Source organism: Bicyclus anynana, chromosome 19 (genome assembly GCF_947172395.1).
Source record: "Bicyclus anynana chromosome 19, ilBicAnyn1.1, whole genome shotgun sequence".
In the NCBI taxonomy this organism is placed as follows: domain Eukaryota; kingdom Metazoa; phylum Arthropoda; class Insecta; order Lepidoptera; family Nymphalidae; genus Bicyclus; species Bicyclus anynana.
Window position 1 is genome coordinate 8,663,591 of NC_069101.1, and position 17,248 is coordinate 8,680,838.

Genomic DNA, 17,248 nt, shown 5'->3' on the forward strand with positions numbered 1-17,248 from the left:
TTGAATCGATGTTTTGCTGTTCCAATTGAAGAATCGATTCTAATTCTATATCGATTATATTCTAAGATAATGTTTTATTACAAATTTGATATAATTAGGATAGAAATACTTACTAATGAAACGTCACTTCATCTTTTAGTACACTAGATGTTCTTGATCGTTTTTTTAGCTATTCAACTACACAAACCGGCATTATTAGGGAGCTATTTACAAGACGAAAACGAAACATCGATTCTATAGATACAGTTTATAAACGCGGTACATTGAGGGGTAACGTACAGCAGGCAGGTCCCTATTATAATTCGTCTGAGATATCATGGTAAAAGAAGCCTTAATCATTTCATGAATGGAAAATCTATTACCACAGGACGCAGAAAACTAAAACTGCAGAGCGAAAAGCGACTACTACTCGTCCTATCTTATCGGTGTCAATTGATTTAATGGTTAAATAGACTGCTCGAGTGGTTTGAAAATCTTTTACACAAAGCTTTTATGAGCAATTTTTAAAAGCCTTTTGTTTGCTTTTCAATTGAATAGCGAAATAGTTTCAAACCATTAACTTTCGCCTGTTGCAATTTTTTACTGTGAAGTTAATGTTGCAATAAATGTTGTATAACTACAGGCCAATCAGTCTGATGTCTAATGTGTACAAAGTATTTGCGAAGATAATACTTGACAGAATCACTAAAACTCTGGACGAACAACAGCCAGTGGAACAAGCGGGCTTCAGAAAAGGATTTTCTACAATCGACCACATCCACACTGTCAAACAAATACTCGAAAAATACACGGAGCATAACAAAAAAATATACATAGCGTTTATCGACTACGCCAAAGCCTTCGACAGTATAAGCCATGAATCCCTCTTAGACAGTTTAGATCAGCAAGGAGTACCCGCAGCATACATTGACATCATAAATATGATTTATAACAACAATAAAGCTAAAATCCAACTAGAAAGCTTAGGAAACGAGTTTAAAATTGAAAGAGGTGTCAGACAAGGGGATCCTTTATCCCCCAAACTGTTTTCAGCCGTGTTGGAAAGCGTATTCCGCAACTTAGAATGGGAAGACTTCGGAATCAATGTTAATGGTAAAAAACTTAACCATCTCAGATTCGCAGATGACCTCGTACTATTTGAAGAAGATCCAATCAAACTCGGGTGCATGGTTTCGAATCTACATGAAGAGAGCATTAAAATCGGACTCAAAATGAACACAAAGAAGACCAAACTAATGACGAACAGTACTGAGGTCAACATCGGCATTGATAACAACCCATTATTGTATGTGCAAGAATACACATACCTTGGACAAGTTGTTACCTTCAGGGACCAAATGACTAAAGAAATCAGCACGAGAATTGCCGTTGGCTGGAAAAGATATTGGTCCCTGAAGGAGATAATGAAATCCAAGGAACTGAGCATGGTAATTAAGAGGAAGGCCTTCAACACGTGTATCTTGCCATGCCTAACATACGGCTGTGAAACCTGAGCGCTCACCATGGCTCAAAGGGCTAAACTGGCCAGGTGCCAACGATCCATGGAGAGGAGCATGACTGGCCACAAGAAAAAGGATAGGGTAAGAAACACTGACCTTCGAACTAAAACTGGGGTCACCGATGTTTTAACTCGTGTCGACCAGCAAAAGTGGCGATGGACAGGCCACATGCTAAGGGACACTACGGGGAAGTGGAGCAGACTGGTGACGGAATGGTACCCTAGAGATGGCAGAAGGAATCGGGGTAAACAGTTCATTAGATGGGAGGATGACTTAAAGCTCACAGCAGGTCCAAAGTGGAGAAGGGTCGCATTAGAGAGAGAGCAGTGGAAGTCGCTGGAGGAGGCCTATGCCGAAAGGCACACTATGTTAAGAGATATTCTTTAAAAAACAAAATGTATTGTATATATAATTGTAATTTCTTAACACAGAATAAAGGGCTTATTATTATTACTATTATTATTATTATAATGTTGCAATATTTGCTGGTCCATTTCATACAATCCTTTACAAATGGAGCGTTTGACAAAAATATTAGTTTACAATTACTTTGACGTTTAGTACATCAAGGACGACACGTTTTTGGCTTTTGGAAAATTTTAAAAAATACATGATTTTTAAATTAAGTTTTATAAGAAATCCTTAACTTTTATCAAATAATATAATATTTCGGACCCTTTATTTCATGTTAAATTGTGACTATACGAAATTAATATTGTTTAAGTATATTAAATTTAATATACTAGCTACTTAGTTTGATTTATTTATAATGATTGATAATGTTAAGAACTTCAATAATTTTTGCACCGCCATTACAAAATGAACATTCAACATGATTCTTACAACTTCTTACTGAGAATTTATTACTGTAAATAACAAATAATCCTTTTGTTGGGTTGGCCAATTACAGTTCGAGATACGTTATGGTAACAATGTATATTAGTAGACTTTTTGGATCTTTTCAAATAAATACTATTGTTATGTTTGCTTTTGTTCGGGTTACCAAATTAAATGGATCATCGAACATTTTCCTATTAAATTGTACTGGTACATGATAATATTGTTAGAGGTAATTTCATTGAATTTGACATAACAGCTAAGCTTGTTATCTTGTTGCCAAATTTTTTGGCATATTTTTTTATGACATAAAAACATGAAATCAATTCTTAATATTCTGAAAACCGAAAGGGATATGGATTTTCATCCTCCTCCTAACAAGTTAGACTGCTTCCATCAAGTAAATGCAATGCAAAAAACACGTAAAGAATTAAGAAGATTCTCAAGTATGCAGGTTTCCATACTATAGTTTTCCTTAACCGTTTCAGACACGTGATATTGAATTTCTCAAAATGACGGCAAAGTTGGTAGTGCATGCCCCAGACCGGATTCGAACCTACGCCCTTCAAATCCAAGGCAGAGGTCAATTACTCATCCACTGGGCTACCACGGGTCTCACTTCAAATAAATAAATATTATTTAAATGAAAGAGAATATTATTTACACTGCTGCTGCTTAAACCGTAGATTCGAACCTACGCCCTTCAAATCCAAGGCAGAGGTCAATTATTCATCCACTGGGCTACCACGGGTCTCACTTCAAATAAATAAATATTATTTAAATAAAAGAGAATATTATTTACACTGCTGCTGCTTAAACCGTAGTTGTTCACCATTATTTTGGCACAAAAGCACAAACGTAAAATTCAATGGGCATTTTGACTGACAGATAACATACAGCCTAAACTTCTGGACGTGCAAAGTTGAAAAGTGTAGGATTTATTCATTTAGTATTCTCGAGGGGGTTAAATAGTAGTTAAAACTTTGTATGAAATTAATGAAAATTGATACTCCGGTTGAAAACTATACGAAAGTTTTCTCTACAGAGGAGCTTTACACCGGTTGGTAATTTTTCTATTTACTTTTCTACTTATTATGATAGATCATCACCAGTACCTACTTAGCTACGAGTACTGCACTGGAAGTTGAGCAAATTCGCGAATAGGACATGTTGGTAGCTTAGTGAACTTTTTAACGAATTCTGCAGTTTAAGATAGATAAGTGCATGGATTTTGAAAGGATTTTAGAAGCATATTTTATAAATCTTGAAAAATTACAGGACGTTTGTCGCAGCGTAGTTTGTTGTTTTCCAGTGTCTGGATGTATATTATGTACATTATAAAAGTATTTATATGTATTATATAAATGTACTCGTATATTATGATATATCAGCTAGTACCCATAACACGGGGTATGCTTTTCGCTTATCTTCTTTTTTTTTTTTTTTGACGGCGAAGCTTAAGTTTCTAAGTTTCTTAGCACAATTTTAAACTGAAGTTAAATTAATAAGGTACTGTTCATCATGTGTATTGCGAAAACATAGGATGTCGTTTAAGTAACCTGATGACTAAAAAAAAATATTTATTTATTTAAATGCATTTTTTTTTTTTATTGAATCATTTCTTAGTGGAACTTAACGGTGCGAGTTAGTGCGAGTCCCTTTATATACCATAGCTTATCCTATGTAAATACGGATAAACTTCACATAGGGCTATTATGCGGTTCTTATGATATATATTCGCTCAGATACCCGTCCATCACGTGGTATTACCCAAGTTGTTCTTTAATTTTTCATTTTGAAAAAAAGTAAAAATTTTCATTATTATGGTAAAATTATTTTTAATTTACATATTTATTTTGAAGTGCATTGTCACTTTAATATGGGCTATGTGGCAATTATTTACAAATTACTTCAAGCATTTTTTTTTTTTTTTTGCTTTCAGTTAGTAAAAAAGTATTTTGAAGACTAAATAATTTTACTACGTAATGGCGCAAAGTAGCCATGTTTGATCGAATGCAGTAGTACGTTTTTGTTAGTTGTTTTAACCAACTACTGTAAAAAAAATTGGAACCAACTCGTAACCGTACGAGGTAATGTCTGCTAATAGTGAGTCTGCGCCGGGGTACAGATCTTATGCAAGGCGATAGTTCGTTATGGCGATAGCACTGATGCTGAAAAAAGGGCAGCGAAGTATATTGTCTGTCTCCTGTATCCTCCTTGCGCCCTGCTCACCTAACAACAAGGTGGCCGCATGCCAGTTTCCCTGGTAGAAAGTCGTAGGTAGGTCGGCCCTCGAGGTCAGGGTCATCAGAGTTATTTCTAAAGAAAACCTTTTTCTCAATAGCCTTGTTGGCCTTAATCATCACCAATAAGCAAAAAATGTCCCATTTCTGGCACATTAATATTAATTGAAAAAAAATATATAAAGTAGGACTTAGCAGTTGCATTATATTTTGAAATTATTTATGGTGAGAGTCACAAAGCAAGCGGCAAGCGTTGCAAACATTGCTTTTGAGGCCTTAACGTTGTCGTGACCTTTTTACCCGACTTCGGCGAAGCCAAAAGGAAGGGTAATGATTTTAGGTTTACATGCCTTTTTTGATGGCATTGATGACTATGCACAGTTGTGCTGAAATATACTTTATTTTATTAGGCTTTAATAATTACGTCCAGTTCAGAAGCAGAAATTTCTGCATTCAGCTTTGAGAATTGCGGACTTAACAATTTGTATAAATTTTCACCTTAATATCCGTGCATCGAATGTGTATCGAACGTGGATGGAGACGTGTATCCGTCTCTATGAAATTGTTTTATTTCTGGGTCTTAATCAGATGATTTAATTGAGGCGGGAGCCTTTGAAAGTTTAGGCTCAGCTAAGTCCTTATTTTATTCAGGGTTGTCGGCCAATATAGGCCTCAGTTTTATATTGTCTGGTACAACTACAAACGATTTCGAGGTTGAATCACGGCAGTATACGTTTACTACGGTATCTTATCTAAATAAGCTATTATATTTCGAAAAAAAAAAATTTGCGGGTATAAAAATTATTTGTGATTGCAGATGAACGTTACATCTAATTTAGACTGTACGTATTTTCTGCTTAGATTATGGTTGAAAACTAGATCCCTGGTTAAATTTTATAAATAAAATGTCAACCCCTGTCTATCTCTTTATAGTTTGGAGTAGGTATTATGGCTAACTTATTAACTCGCAGTTAATCCGAAGGCCCACCATTATCCTTGAAGACTCTCGGTCATTATATTTTAGCATATTATAACCAAACTCCTAGTCAATTGAAATGAATTGCAATAACTTTAAATACCGACAGTTTTGCCCAATGCCTCTTTGTGAATTGGAGTAGGTATTATGGCAAACTTAGAAACTCGCAGTTAATCCGAATGCCCACCACTATCCTTGAAAATTCGCGGTCAGCCCGGATATCTCCTTATATTTTAGAATATTATACCCAAACTCACAGTCAATTGTAATTAATTGCAACAACATTAAATACTGGCAGATTTTCCAATATCTCTTTATGATTTGGAGTAGGTATTATGGCAAACTTAGAAACTCGCAGTTAATCCGTATGCCCACCATTATCCTTGAAGACTCACAGTCAACCCGGATACCTCCTTAATATCAGTTAACAAATATTCCATCCGTTATCCTTGAAAACTCGCAGTCAATATATATAATAATAGATATTTTGGAATATTATGAAAAAAGTGAAATATTATGATTAATTCGTTAATCTACAATTATTTCCTGCAATGAAACACTTCACTATATTTTTATTCACTGGGACTGAAATATCATCGACAAACACTTCACTAACTTTCTTTGTCGGACTATAAAAAATCTAACGAAGATATTTTCTCTTCCGATATTTTTCGAATCTTCACTGATCACTGATTTTACACTTTACCTTTGAAGGCATATGAAAATAAACTATATTAACGAAAAAAACTTCTTTCTTTCTTTCTTTTTTTTTTGTAAGAGACGCGTGCGATAGTTACCGCGCACAAAAAAGGAATGAGAGATATCCAAGATGGAGGTCTGAGGTGGCATTACGAGTAATAAGAAGTACTTTTTTGACTTCCTATTTTAATTTTCTTTAAAAATAGTGCGCATAGTTACCAACCAAATAAGGACACTACCTTTGTTTAATTATCATATATTCCAAGGATGCAAGGAAATATAATTAGTGTCGTTTCATGTTTTATTTTTATGTAGAACATTTTCAGATCGCCTACATTAAATTGATACTAACTCTGGTTCCGATTCAGGAGGGTATGAGTTCGAATCCGGTCCGGGTCATGCACCTCCAATTTTTCAGTTGTGTGGATTTTAAGAAATTAAATATCACGTGTCTCAAACGGTGAAGGAAAACGTCGTGAGGAAACCTTACCAGAGAATTTTCTTATTTCTATGTGTGTGTGAAGTCTGCCAATCCGCATTGGGCCAGCGTGGTGGACTATTGGCCTAAGCCCTCTCATTCTGAGAGGAGACTCGAGCTCAGCAGTGAGCCGAATATAGGTTGATAACGAAGTGCACTACTTATATGTATGACAAGTCTCGATGCTCGCCCCGTTGGTCTATTGTCGTACCCACTCCTAATACAATCTTTCCCGACTAGTTGGAGGGGAATGGGAATATTGGTCATGAAGATATGACAAATATTCTTAAAAAAAAAAGTAACCAGTGGCATTACTTTAGGGTAACAGGGCTGGCAAAATGCCACGGGCCCACAGCTCGGAGAGTCCCTTACCGGAGAGGTTGTAAACTCTCCTCTACTAAACTAAACTCAGTCCTTTAAGTTGTGAAGTCAAAAGTAACAAATATTAAAAAAACGTAAAAATTTTTTGGTCCTATCTATGAATTCATTCAATTTTTTGACCACCACAAAGCCACGTTTTTTTTTTTTGTATAAGCAAACGCTTAGCTGCAATAACGCCTGATGGTAAGCGATGATGCAGCCTATGGTGGAACGCGCTTGCCTAGAAGATACCGATTCACTCACGACTTGTAGGTGAGTGTCATAGGCTATATTTTACCCCTGTATGCTCACGGAAACGGGAACTACGAGGGTGAAACCGCAAGACTTCGGCTAGTATAAAATGAACTCTGTTCGTGTATACACGCTCTTAGTATTCCCGCTTACGAGGCAACTTCGGTTGCGGGAGTCCGTAGTAATGGCCGCAAAGTTTGACTTTGCTCAATCAATATTCGATTAGCTGTATAAGTGATCAGAGTGACGATATGCGCGTGCTATCGGCTGTTTAAGTGGAAAAGCGTCGATTTCTAACTCCGCTAATTTCTATTAGATACTCGTAATGGATTCATTATTTATTCAGGGCTATCTCAACTTTTACACTAGCCAAAAACGAAATCTCTTAGTAATATATATTAGGTTTAGGTTAAAGTTAAATTACTACCTAATTAGTCACTGAAGATGGCTAATCGTGATCATATGAAGTACCAAATCGATACTTTACAGCAGGAAAAATACAAAGTTTACGGTTTAATTTGCAGAGCGTTAAAATATCGAAATATATAGTTACTAGCCAAAGCTCCTTCAAATTTCCTGTGAAAATTTGGATATAAAATATAGTCTATGATTCTCAATCGGTTCAGTAGATCCGTAGTACTGAAAAAAGAGAAAAGAAAAGAAAAAAGGTAAAGTGTATGGTGTTGTCCCTACAACACCATACACTTTACCTCTTTTAAGGTACAACCACAACTACTTTGACCTACCTTGTTTTATAGTTTCGGCATGTCCTACTTTGAAGGCGGTGCCTACTCATTATTTACATGAACTAAAGCTGATTAAATCATAAAGTTTTAAGATTTAAAGTCAGTTCGTTCCTGTGGTTCTTGGTCTTCAAAGAGATCAGAAGGTAGCACATACGATGTTATTTTTCGCTTTTTAGTTTATTTTTCGGTTAATTTTTTGTTGTTAAAAATATTTTATAATAGGTAAAGTATTTTTCCTTAAAACTATATATATAATGTTTGTTTTAGTGTTCTTCATCTGTTTCCTGCCGTACCACGCTTTGGAAGTGTGGTACTACATGTCACCGACTGCGCAGTCGGATTACAATGACTTCACACACGCGTTGAGAATAATCGCTTTCTGTCTAAGGTACGTACAATACTTAACTATGTACTTCTATACTTCAATTTTACGATTGCCTTTTTTTTAAGAATACAATAAGGGTGCTTTTCCACCAGAGATGTGATACGCTACGTTACTATAAATGCGTTTGATATCCCGCAAACGTATTCATTGGTGCACATAGCTTAGCACTGAACGGATTCAACTAAGGTATGTTTTTTATATGGAAGGATGCGTGCTATAAATGCCTGCTAATGGCCGTCGCGACTATCGATACATCGCATACTCGTAACTTGAGCTGCGCATATTTCTCGCAAAGCTACTTTGCGGCGGCGCATCTTCATAACGCATTGTCCTCGGACAGCTACATAGCTCAATATTGGTGGAAACGGTCACATATTTTCGTAGCGTACATTTCACATCTTCGCAGCATAGCTGCTTATTACATCTCTGGTAGAAAAGCACCCAAGGATCTTAAGCTAACTTATCATAACTATACAAATCAAGCCCAATGAAATGGTGGCAAGAATACTGGTTGCACTTCCGCGATGAATAACCAGGTTGATTATTTGCGCAGAAAATGAGCCAGCCCTTCTGTAATCAGCCGAGGCAACTCCAACCCACGGTAAAATCTATAACACATTCTGACAGGAGAGCAATTTATTCAAGTCTTGCCTCTGAGTGCCTCTCGAACACACCAGAACGTAGAACATTAAGTTTTAAAATTTTAATAAGTTTTATGCATCATAAATTTTTTATACTTTGAAAATTAACGGTTTTAACATTAAGAGCAGATAATAAAGAAGATTATAATGCCAAACTTCAGTATATAAATTTTTACGAACATCGGTTTTTGAAATTCGCTTCCGAGTTTATAACTAATAATCTCAACTTCGACTCCTTCTGAAGTAGATTAACGAGTCATTTGCATCACAATTTCTCGCATTAATCTTTAATATGAAATCAGATGTCATCGAACACGAAATTCATATAAGATTTCAATTAGACTTTCTATATCAAATCTATACTTTCTTTTTACATTCGTAAAGAAACCAATTGAGCGCGATTTTGAAGTTCTAGTAAAAGTTACGAGTGTATCAAGCATCAGTACCCATAAATAGATGATTTACATGCGATATTGTAGGTTAACTAATTTCGGAACTGACTCGGATTTTTATTAAAAATCTCTAAATGCCATTGTTTAATAGCTGCACTGCCACTGCCATATTTTAATGATAATGACCAGAGGTGTAAGGCTCAATACTCCATAGCCCTAGCCATGACTTGTTCCTTAACCACATAGACTAACTAGTGAACCGAAGAGTACTTTGCAGATGAAACATTACACAGTCGCAATACCACACGTTTGACGTTTTTTTTATTGGATATACTTCAAAAACTGTACTTAGTCAAGAACTTTTTATCCTGCTTCTCCCTTCTACCGCAAAAAAGCACTAAATAATCATCATTATCAAAGCCACCTACAGGGCCAGGCTGCCCTGCTTAAAGAGCGATATGGAGCTTAGACCCACAACGCAGCAAAGCATATTGGCGGGCTAAGGGATAATGTTAAATTCGTTAAGAGCATTAGATATTAATGATAATGACCGGGACCGATGATTCAACTTGCATTCCGAGACACGGGGGATAACACCGCCCACTTTTCAATTCCGGGCTGAGACTTTTTAATTGTAAATTCTTAGAAAGATGACTCTATATCTCATAGCCCGACTTGTCATCCGATACCACATAGGCTAATCTCTAGATCAACGAGGCACACTAAATAATATTATTCTTTAATAAACACCAGTTTCCTCAACTCCTGTGTAAACCCGGTCGCGCTATACTGCGTCAGCGGCGTCTTCAGGCAACACTTCAACCGCTACCTCTGCTGTCAGCGAAGCGCTCTCCACCCTACCTGCAGCTCTAGGCTGTCAAGAACTGCCATATGCGAGACCTCCTTTAGAAGCACGCAACGACACCGCTGCAATAGGTATGCTGATATGTCTTTATATAACCAGATTTATCAACTCCTGCGTGAATCCGATCGCCTTGTGCAGCATGAGTGACGTGTACAAGAAGTATTTCATCAGATACGTCTGCTGCAAGAAGGATGTGTTGCAGCCGAAGCACAGTTCGCGGGTGATGAGGTTGACTTGCGAAACAACGTTCGCGAGCTCTCAGAGGCACACTTTTAAAAGGTAGGTAAAGGCACACTTTAACGGTTCTGTTGAATAAACTAGTCTATGTATTATGCAGTGCATTCTTTGATAGTGCCTAAACACTATTTCAAACTACATACAGTACGATTTTATTCCGATTTTTATCTGGATCCGTTCCAACGTGAAGTAACTGTAGTGTTAAATTGTATAAAGCGTTTCATGTTAAATCGCTTGTACTTAAATATTAATCGGGAACCATACGATGGTTTAACCGAGGCACGGAGATGAAACATCACCAACTTTGCCCAGTCCAGAAAAAAAGGTATACTGAAAAATTCTTAGAAAAAAGAAAATTTCAATACTTTAAAGCTCGACCCGGGATTCGAACCCAGAACCTCGTGATCCGAAGTCACATATGCTAATCACTGACTATCGAGTAATTTCTAGATTATAAAATTTAACGTTGTTCCTCAATAAAGCAGGTCAGTATTTACGTGAAATGTATACTTGATACAATGGATATTCTGTCCTTTGTATCTAGTTCGAAATAGTTTCCTTCTAAACTTTAATTACTAAATTATTGTTTTAGAATGTTATGGCAATATTATCCCTTTTCCTATAATACAATTTAATCTGAACTATGCAAATACGCTATAACTATTTATACGTATGCGCCCATTCATAGGTTTTCTATGGAATCGAAGTAAGTGCGTAACAATAATCGCATTGTATGACGAAATTATGACGGTTTGACGTCATTTTGTAAGCTTCGTGACTTTAGACGGTAGCAGGTTTCTTAGATCCAAAGTTCAGGCCCCCAATCGACAAAGTACTAAACCTTCGCTGGTTTTATAGATCCATAGCTCTGATCCTCAAATTAGAAACACTTCATCATATACTCTTGGCTTTGGATTCGATTTTTACAGAAAGAATAAACACAATTTTCATGATTTCGTTTTACGAGTGTTAGTGAGTGTTTTGAGATCAAACGTATAAAAAGCTATCCGTCATTTTGTCATAACGTGATAATGCCGTGACGCCAACGCTTATCAACTTCATCACTGGGTGCCTTTTTCAAATTAAAGTTTGGCGGTCATGTGTAGAAAATACTTTCTTTTTTTTATTCTCTACAAGTGAGCCCTTGATTAAAATCTCACCTGATGGTAAGTGATGATGCAATCTTAGATAGAAGCGGGCTAACTTGTTAGGAGTAGGATGAAATCCACACTCCTTTCGGTTTCTACACGACATCATACCGTTACGCTAAATTGCTTGGCTAGCTAACCACGGCCGAAGCCCACCCCAAAACTTCCGGCCTTCTGAAAAAGTTTAAGTTGTGTGTAGCTTAACTTAGCCTGTTCTTTGACACCATGTATCCATTTTCTCCGCTGTCTTCCTGGAGCACGTATTACGTATCTCTTACCTTCTAGGCTCAACCTAGGAAATCATAATGATTGTCATACGATCACAATTGGCTCTTTTTAGAATTTAAACATTCGAGATGAAGTTTCCAGGAAATTTTAAACATTTTCCTCAACCCCCACAATGCAATCTTAGAATGTAGAAATTATACTTGTCTTCAACAAAAACTTCACATTTCTTATGTCCAGCAGGAATCCAACGGAGAGCATCGTGATATCAAACTACGATTATGCCAACACCAAGAAGAAGAATAACATCATATCGAGAAACAGCACCGATGGGGTCACCATCATGACCGTCAGAGACTCCAATGACTTCATGAATGACGTCAACGAAAAGTGCATCGAAAGGTAGACAGTTAGTTATTCCTATTAAGAAGTGTAAAAGGAACAATTAGTGAAGAACTTTGTAGTTAATCAAAGATTAATTAGAAAGATAAAGAGACTTTTCACAATCAAAATCATTCGCAATCATAAAATAATGCCTTATATAAATTACGTGGAGTATTGTTTTTTTTAGATAATATCGCGACTGTGTTATGAATTGTAAATAAATCTGAAATTTCCTCCTTCAATCTGCGTTTCCTGATTCTTAAACCCTGGGCTATAAGACGATTACAGATAGACATTTTCTCGGCATGCGCGATTTACCGTACATACATAGTTGTAAAGAATTAAAAAAAAAACGTGTAGATGTGCCTAGAAGATGTCTATCTGTAATCGTCTTATAGCCCAGGATTGAAGGAGGGAATTCCAGAATTATTTACAATTCATAAAATAAAAAGAAAACCCATTTCCAATTCATAGATTAACATAAAAATATTTCTTTACTGGTGAAGTAATTTATAGAAGGCCTTATATTATGATGATATATTTAGAATTTAGATATACATTTAATGTTATATTGGATAATATACTGTTCGAGATAAATATAGATTAAGTGCTCGCATAGATCGGAAGTTTTAATATGCTAAGTTACGAAAATGTTTATATTTATAACCAAATGTAAAAGCAATGTAAATAATAAATATAATTACTTAGCCGACGCCTCACGCTTTCACCCGAGTAGTTCCCGTTCTCGTGAGAATACGAAAATATAGTGTAGCCTATGACACTCCAAAATAACGTAAACGTTTTCCAAAAAGCCTACGTGCATAAACTTGAAATATTTAATTTAGTTTCCTTTTGAATTAAAAGACATGTTTAAATCAAGTAAGGGTCTGCATTGGTGTTTCTAGCTACATTTTTCAACTAATTTTCAATGGCTCCGCAGTTAAATATTTATAGATATATGGTATAATAATATAACAAAAAATATTGTAAATATTATATCCGCTATTATTTAATGCCAAAGATTGAAGACAAATTTATTTTTAGTAGGATATCATAGTGTCTTAACTTTTTATTTTAACCGTTTTATGATGATTTTTTACCTATAGCGATAAGTACATCATCATCATATCAGCCGATGGACGTCCACTGCAGGACATAGGCCTTTTGTAGGGACTTCTAAACATCACGATACTGAGCCACCTGCATCCAGCGATAAGTTATTATAACAAAATTATTAAGAAATAGTGTATATTAAAATGACCAAACAATAACATGAAGTAATTCAATATTAAATATCTGCCGATAATCAAATAGAGCAATTAATTATTCGAATAATTTGTCATCATGCAACTTGTGATGAATTTATGATCGTCGAAGAACGACAAGCGAATAAATTTGTCGACACTGTCGTTAATTAAAATGTACAAATTGCATATTTGTATTAAAATGACATAATATAATTTATTATTGAGCATAGTAAGTATAATTCGCAAACCATATTTTAACTGTACAAGGTAAAATTGAAAATTTTGATAAACCCAAAGATCATGAAGCGAACTAGAATAACGATTTTTATAGAAATTATTTCCATCATAACAGAAAATTTTAAATGCAAAGAAATTTATTTACTAACCGGTTTTTAAATAAAAAAAACGTATGGAAATCTGTCCATCAGTTTGAGAATACGATGTCACAAACAGAAACAGACAGCCAGACATCGATGTCAAACTTATAAAATCTCTCTTTTTACGTCAGGGGTTAAACATTTTAGGGGCCAGTGGCAAAATCTGATGGGTCATTTGAACCACCATAAGACCTGAAACAAAACCGACCTTGTGGCGCACTATTTTTGTTTTCTAATTATTTTTCATGGATTTATTGATGGTAAATATGTCGTACAAAATATATATATATCTCAAAATTTACTCCCTCTACCAGCTGTGCTTTTGAATTCTATCAGTTGGACATCTTACAAATGACGGCAAAGTGTTGAATGTTTTATGGCCCTATAGCTTTTTTAACAGTTCTCCTGGTGCTTCAAATGTCCCATCAATTTTTGCCACGGACTTGTAGAGTATGAAGGTTGAATAAATAAATACATTATGGTCGAAGTTTCTGTGATAGCCAAATCTTCGGCGTTCGTGATCGTCGTTGTTGTCGTGGTCATCGTTGTTTATTCTACCTATACTCCGTGTTTCGCGTCATCGTACTGTTACGCTAACCGCATGGCGGGACGGGACGGGACGCCAGAGAGGTCGTCGAACTTGTTTATTCGCCCCTTGAATAACCGCAAATCAGCCATGATATACGATACTTTGATTATAGACATACACTACGCCATGATGGCATGACAACTAGGGTCATAAATCAAATTATCGACCCCTTGCTCGCACTTGTAACACTTATAGAGTGCTGTCAATGCGATGCGTAACTTTGATGGATGGGCTATCGATATAAGACGTTAAGGTGGGACTAGCTTGCAAAAAGAACATGTAATTGAACTCATAACACAATGTCGTGACTTTTCTACCAGTATACGTCATTGAGTTACCATATACTACGTACTAGAGAAGCTGTTCCATACAAAATCATGCCGCAGCGTAAACATGAAGTATTTTGTGCAGCGCGAAACATTATAAGACTACCTATTATTAGACTATAAACCTTGTTTTCTTGAGACCAAAACGCTGTAAGTGCCACGAAACATAGTAAGTTATCAATAAACTGTGCAGCGATATCGCCGCAGTTGATTTTTTTTTTCTGATTGTGTAAGTGCCGTAGGCTCCTCAGCGGCGTCACCGGGGGGTTTGGGCGAGCGCAGAAGCATCGCCTGATGGGGCCCGAAGGCAGAAGCAGAGTAGATGGGCGGAACGACTCTCTAAGGGCGTCTCCTCTAAGACTCGGACCTCGACTTAGAGGGCCATTCGGGAAGGGTGTTTTGGCATGAGTGTATCAGTCCGGGCGCCCCCGAGATCGTGAGTTAAAAAGCCCACATCTGGGTGACGTCAGATATCGGGGACCTCGTCTTCGCCGGCGAAGATGCTGTGTAGCTTGTGTTTGTTTTGCCTGGGAAGCATTGTCGTCGCAGTTGACCGGAGCGCAGGAGTGATGAGTCGTGTGAAGTGTCTTCTCTAGTACGCAGTACGTAGTAACTCAATGCTAGTACGTAGTAAATCTTCTTAAGTTTTTTATGCTTGGAGCATCAACACTTTCACATAGTCTGATTTTGTAAAGTTTATGAAGCGAAAAGCAGCGTTGAAAATGACATTTATAGTCACTATAAAAGTACAACAGGTATATGAAGTTGTTGACGTGAAAAGATATGTTCTTTTCTGAAATAAAATGAATACTATGTTTATTCGTGGGATGTAAGCAAACGTAAGATGTTATGTCGGTGACGCTGGCTACGAAGACCTTAGTCCTATTTAGATATATACACACTTTGTTAGAATTCCATTGATTCCAATTATACAAGTATTCATAATTATAAAGTAAATAGGATGTATGTATGTAAATATGTAAAAGGAAATATGTAGTTATTACCTATGATTTGTTGGAACTATATTAAACTAATTACATATATAAGTTAGTCTTTATTCAGGTTTTGTCCACACATTACAAGTGTTATTGTTTATGAAGATACGTTTACCTCTTTTCAGCCTGGTATATCTAGTCAGCTTGTATAGGAAAACTAAGGCGATAAATATGTGTGATTAAATTAGCATTTTTATTTAATTTAATTACCCTACCTTATTGTATTTACTTTACCTTATTGTAACGAAAGTCAAGTCGTAAAGCTTAGCGTTGTGGCGTCATTATTTAAAATGTTTTCTATGTTATAATCAATGTATCTATGTTTATAGGATCTAGCATAGTATGTTTTGTACATAGCTTTCATAGAATTGTAAGTCTTCTACTGTGACTTTGTAAATTGAGGCAGTCTAATTATGTTAATAAAAATAAAGAAATATTTACATGGATTTTTATTTTACACATATTTTGACTAGAGTATCTTAAAACTAGCCATAAACAAGTCAGCAAAGAGTATATCGATTAAATGTATGATGAAATTGATAGAAGTGCCATATCTACCCATATTGACTTAGAAAGAAAGACAGAAATTTTAAGAACACACCAAAAATGTGATTAAAATAAACTAAAATTAAAAGATATCTATTAATTAAAACCAAAATATGTGTGTAAACCAAAATGGTCACTACTCAGCATGCGTTAGTGAAACTAATCCAATTAGACTATGTCAATATGGGTTTTGGGACCGGATTGTAACGACCAAAGAGAGAATAAATATGCTTTGCTCGGGCCAACTACTGGAACAACTACCTTGCTAATCCAGTAGTCTGCTTATGCGGCGATTGACTAGGAAGTTCTAGGTTCGAATCCTGGACCGAGCTATAAAATACTGAGATTTTGAAATTTTCTGTAAAAATTTTCAACCCTCGTGCCTCGGAGAGCACGTTATGCCATCGGTCCCGGACATTAATTATCATTAAAATCTGATTATGATTAAAGAGTTAAATAATATCACCCTAAGTCCGGCAATCTGCATTGGAGTAGCTTAGTTGATCTATAATGTCCATTATCACCTAAAATTCAAATTCAAAATTCAAAATTACTTTATTTCAAGTAGGCTCAATTTACAAGCACTTTTGATACGTCAGTTGACTACCACCGGTTCGGAAGGCAGGTTCTGCTGAGAAGAAACCGACAATAAACTCAACAGTTGCTCTTTTTGAAAAAATCATACAGCGATATAATTTACAGTTGATGACGTCATTACAATTTCTTATAGTTTTACTTCCTGTGTGAAGGTGGAAGCTGATCCAGTGGCCTTCGAGCACCGTTATAATTAAGGAACTCATC

The 17,248-nt window shown here is 36.0% G+C and overlaps 1 protein-coding gene across 1 annotated transcript in view; it reads left to right on the top strand.

Moving 5' to 3' along the window:
* LOC112045326 (neuropeptide CCHamide-2 receptor-like) overlaps nt 1-16,341 on the top strand; it is a 99,038-nt gene extending 82,697 nt beyond the window's left edge. Inside the window, exons 6-8 of the mRNA XM_024081466.2 lie at nt 8,358-8,478; nt 10,262-10,444; nt 12,227-16,341. Of these exons, the coding sequence (XP_023937234.1) occupies nt 8,358-8,478; nt 10,262-10,444; nt 12,227-12,389 (467 nt within the window). The 3' untranslated portion in view covers nt 12,390-16,341. The remainder of the gene's footprint in view (nt 1-8,357; nt 8,479-10,261; nt 10,445-12,226) is intronic.
* Nucleotides 16,342-17,248: the final 907 nt, after the last annotated feature.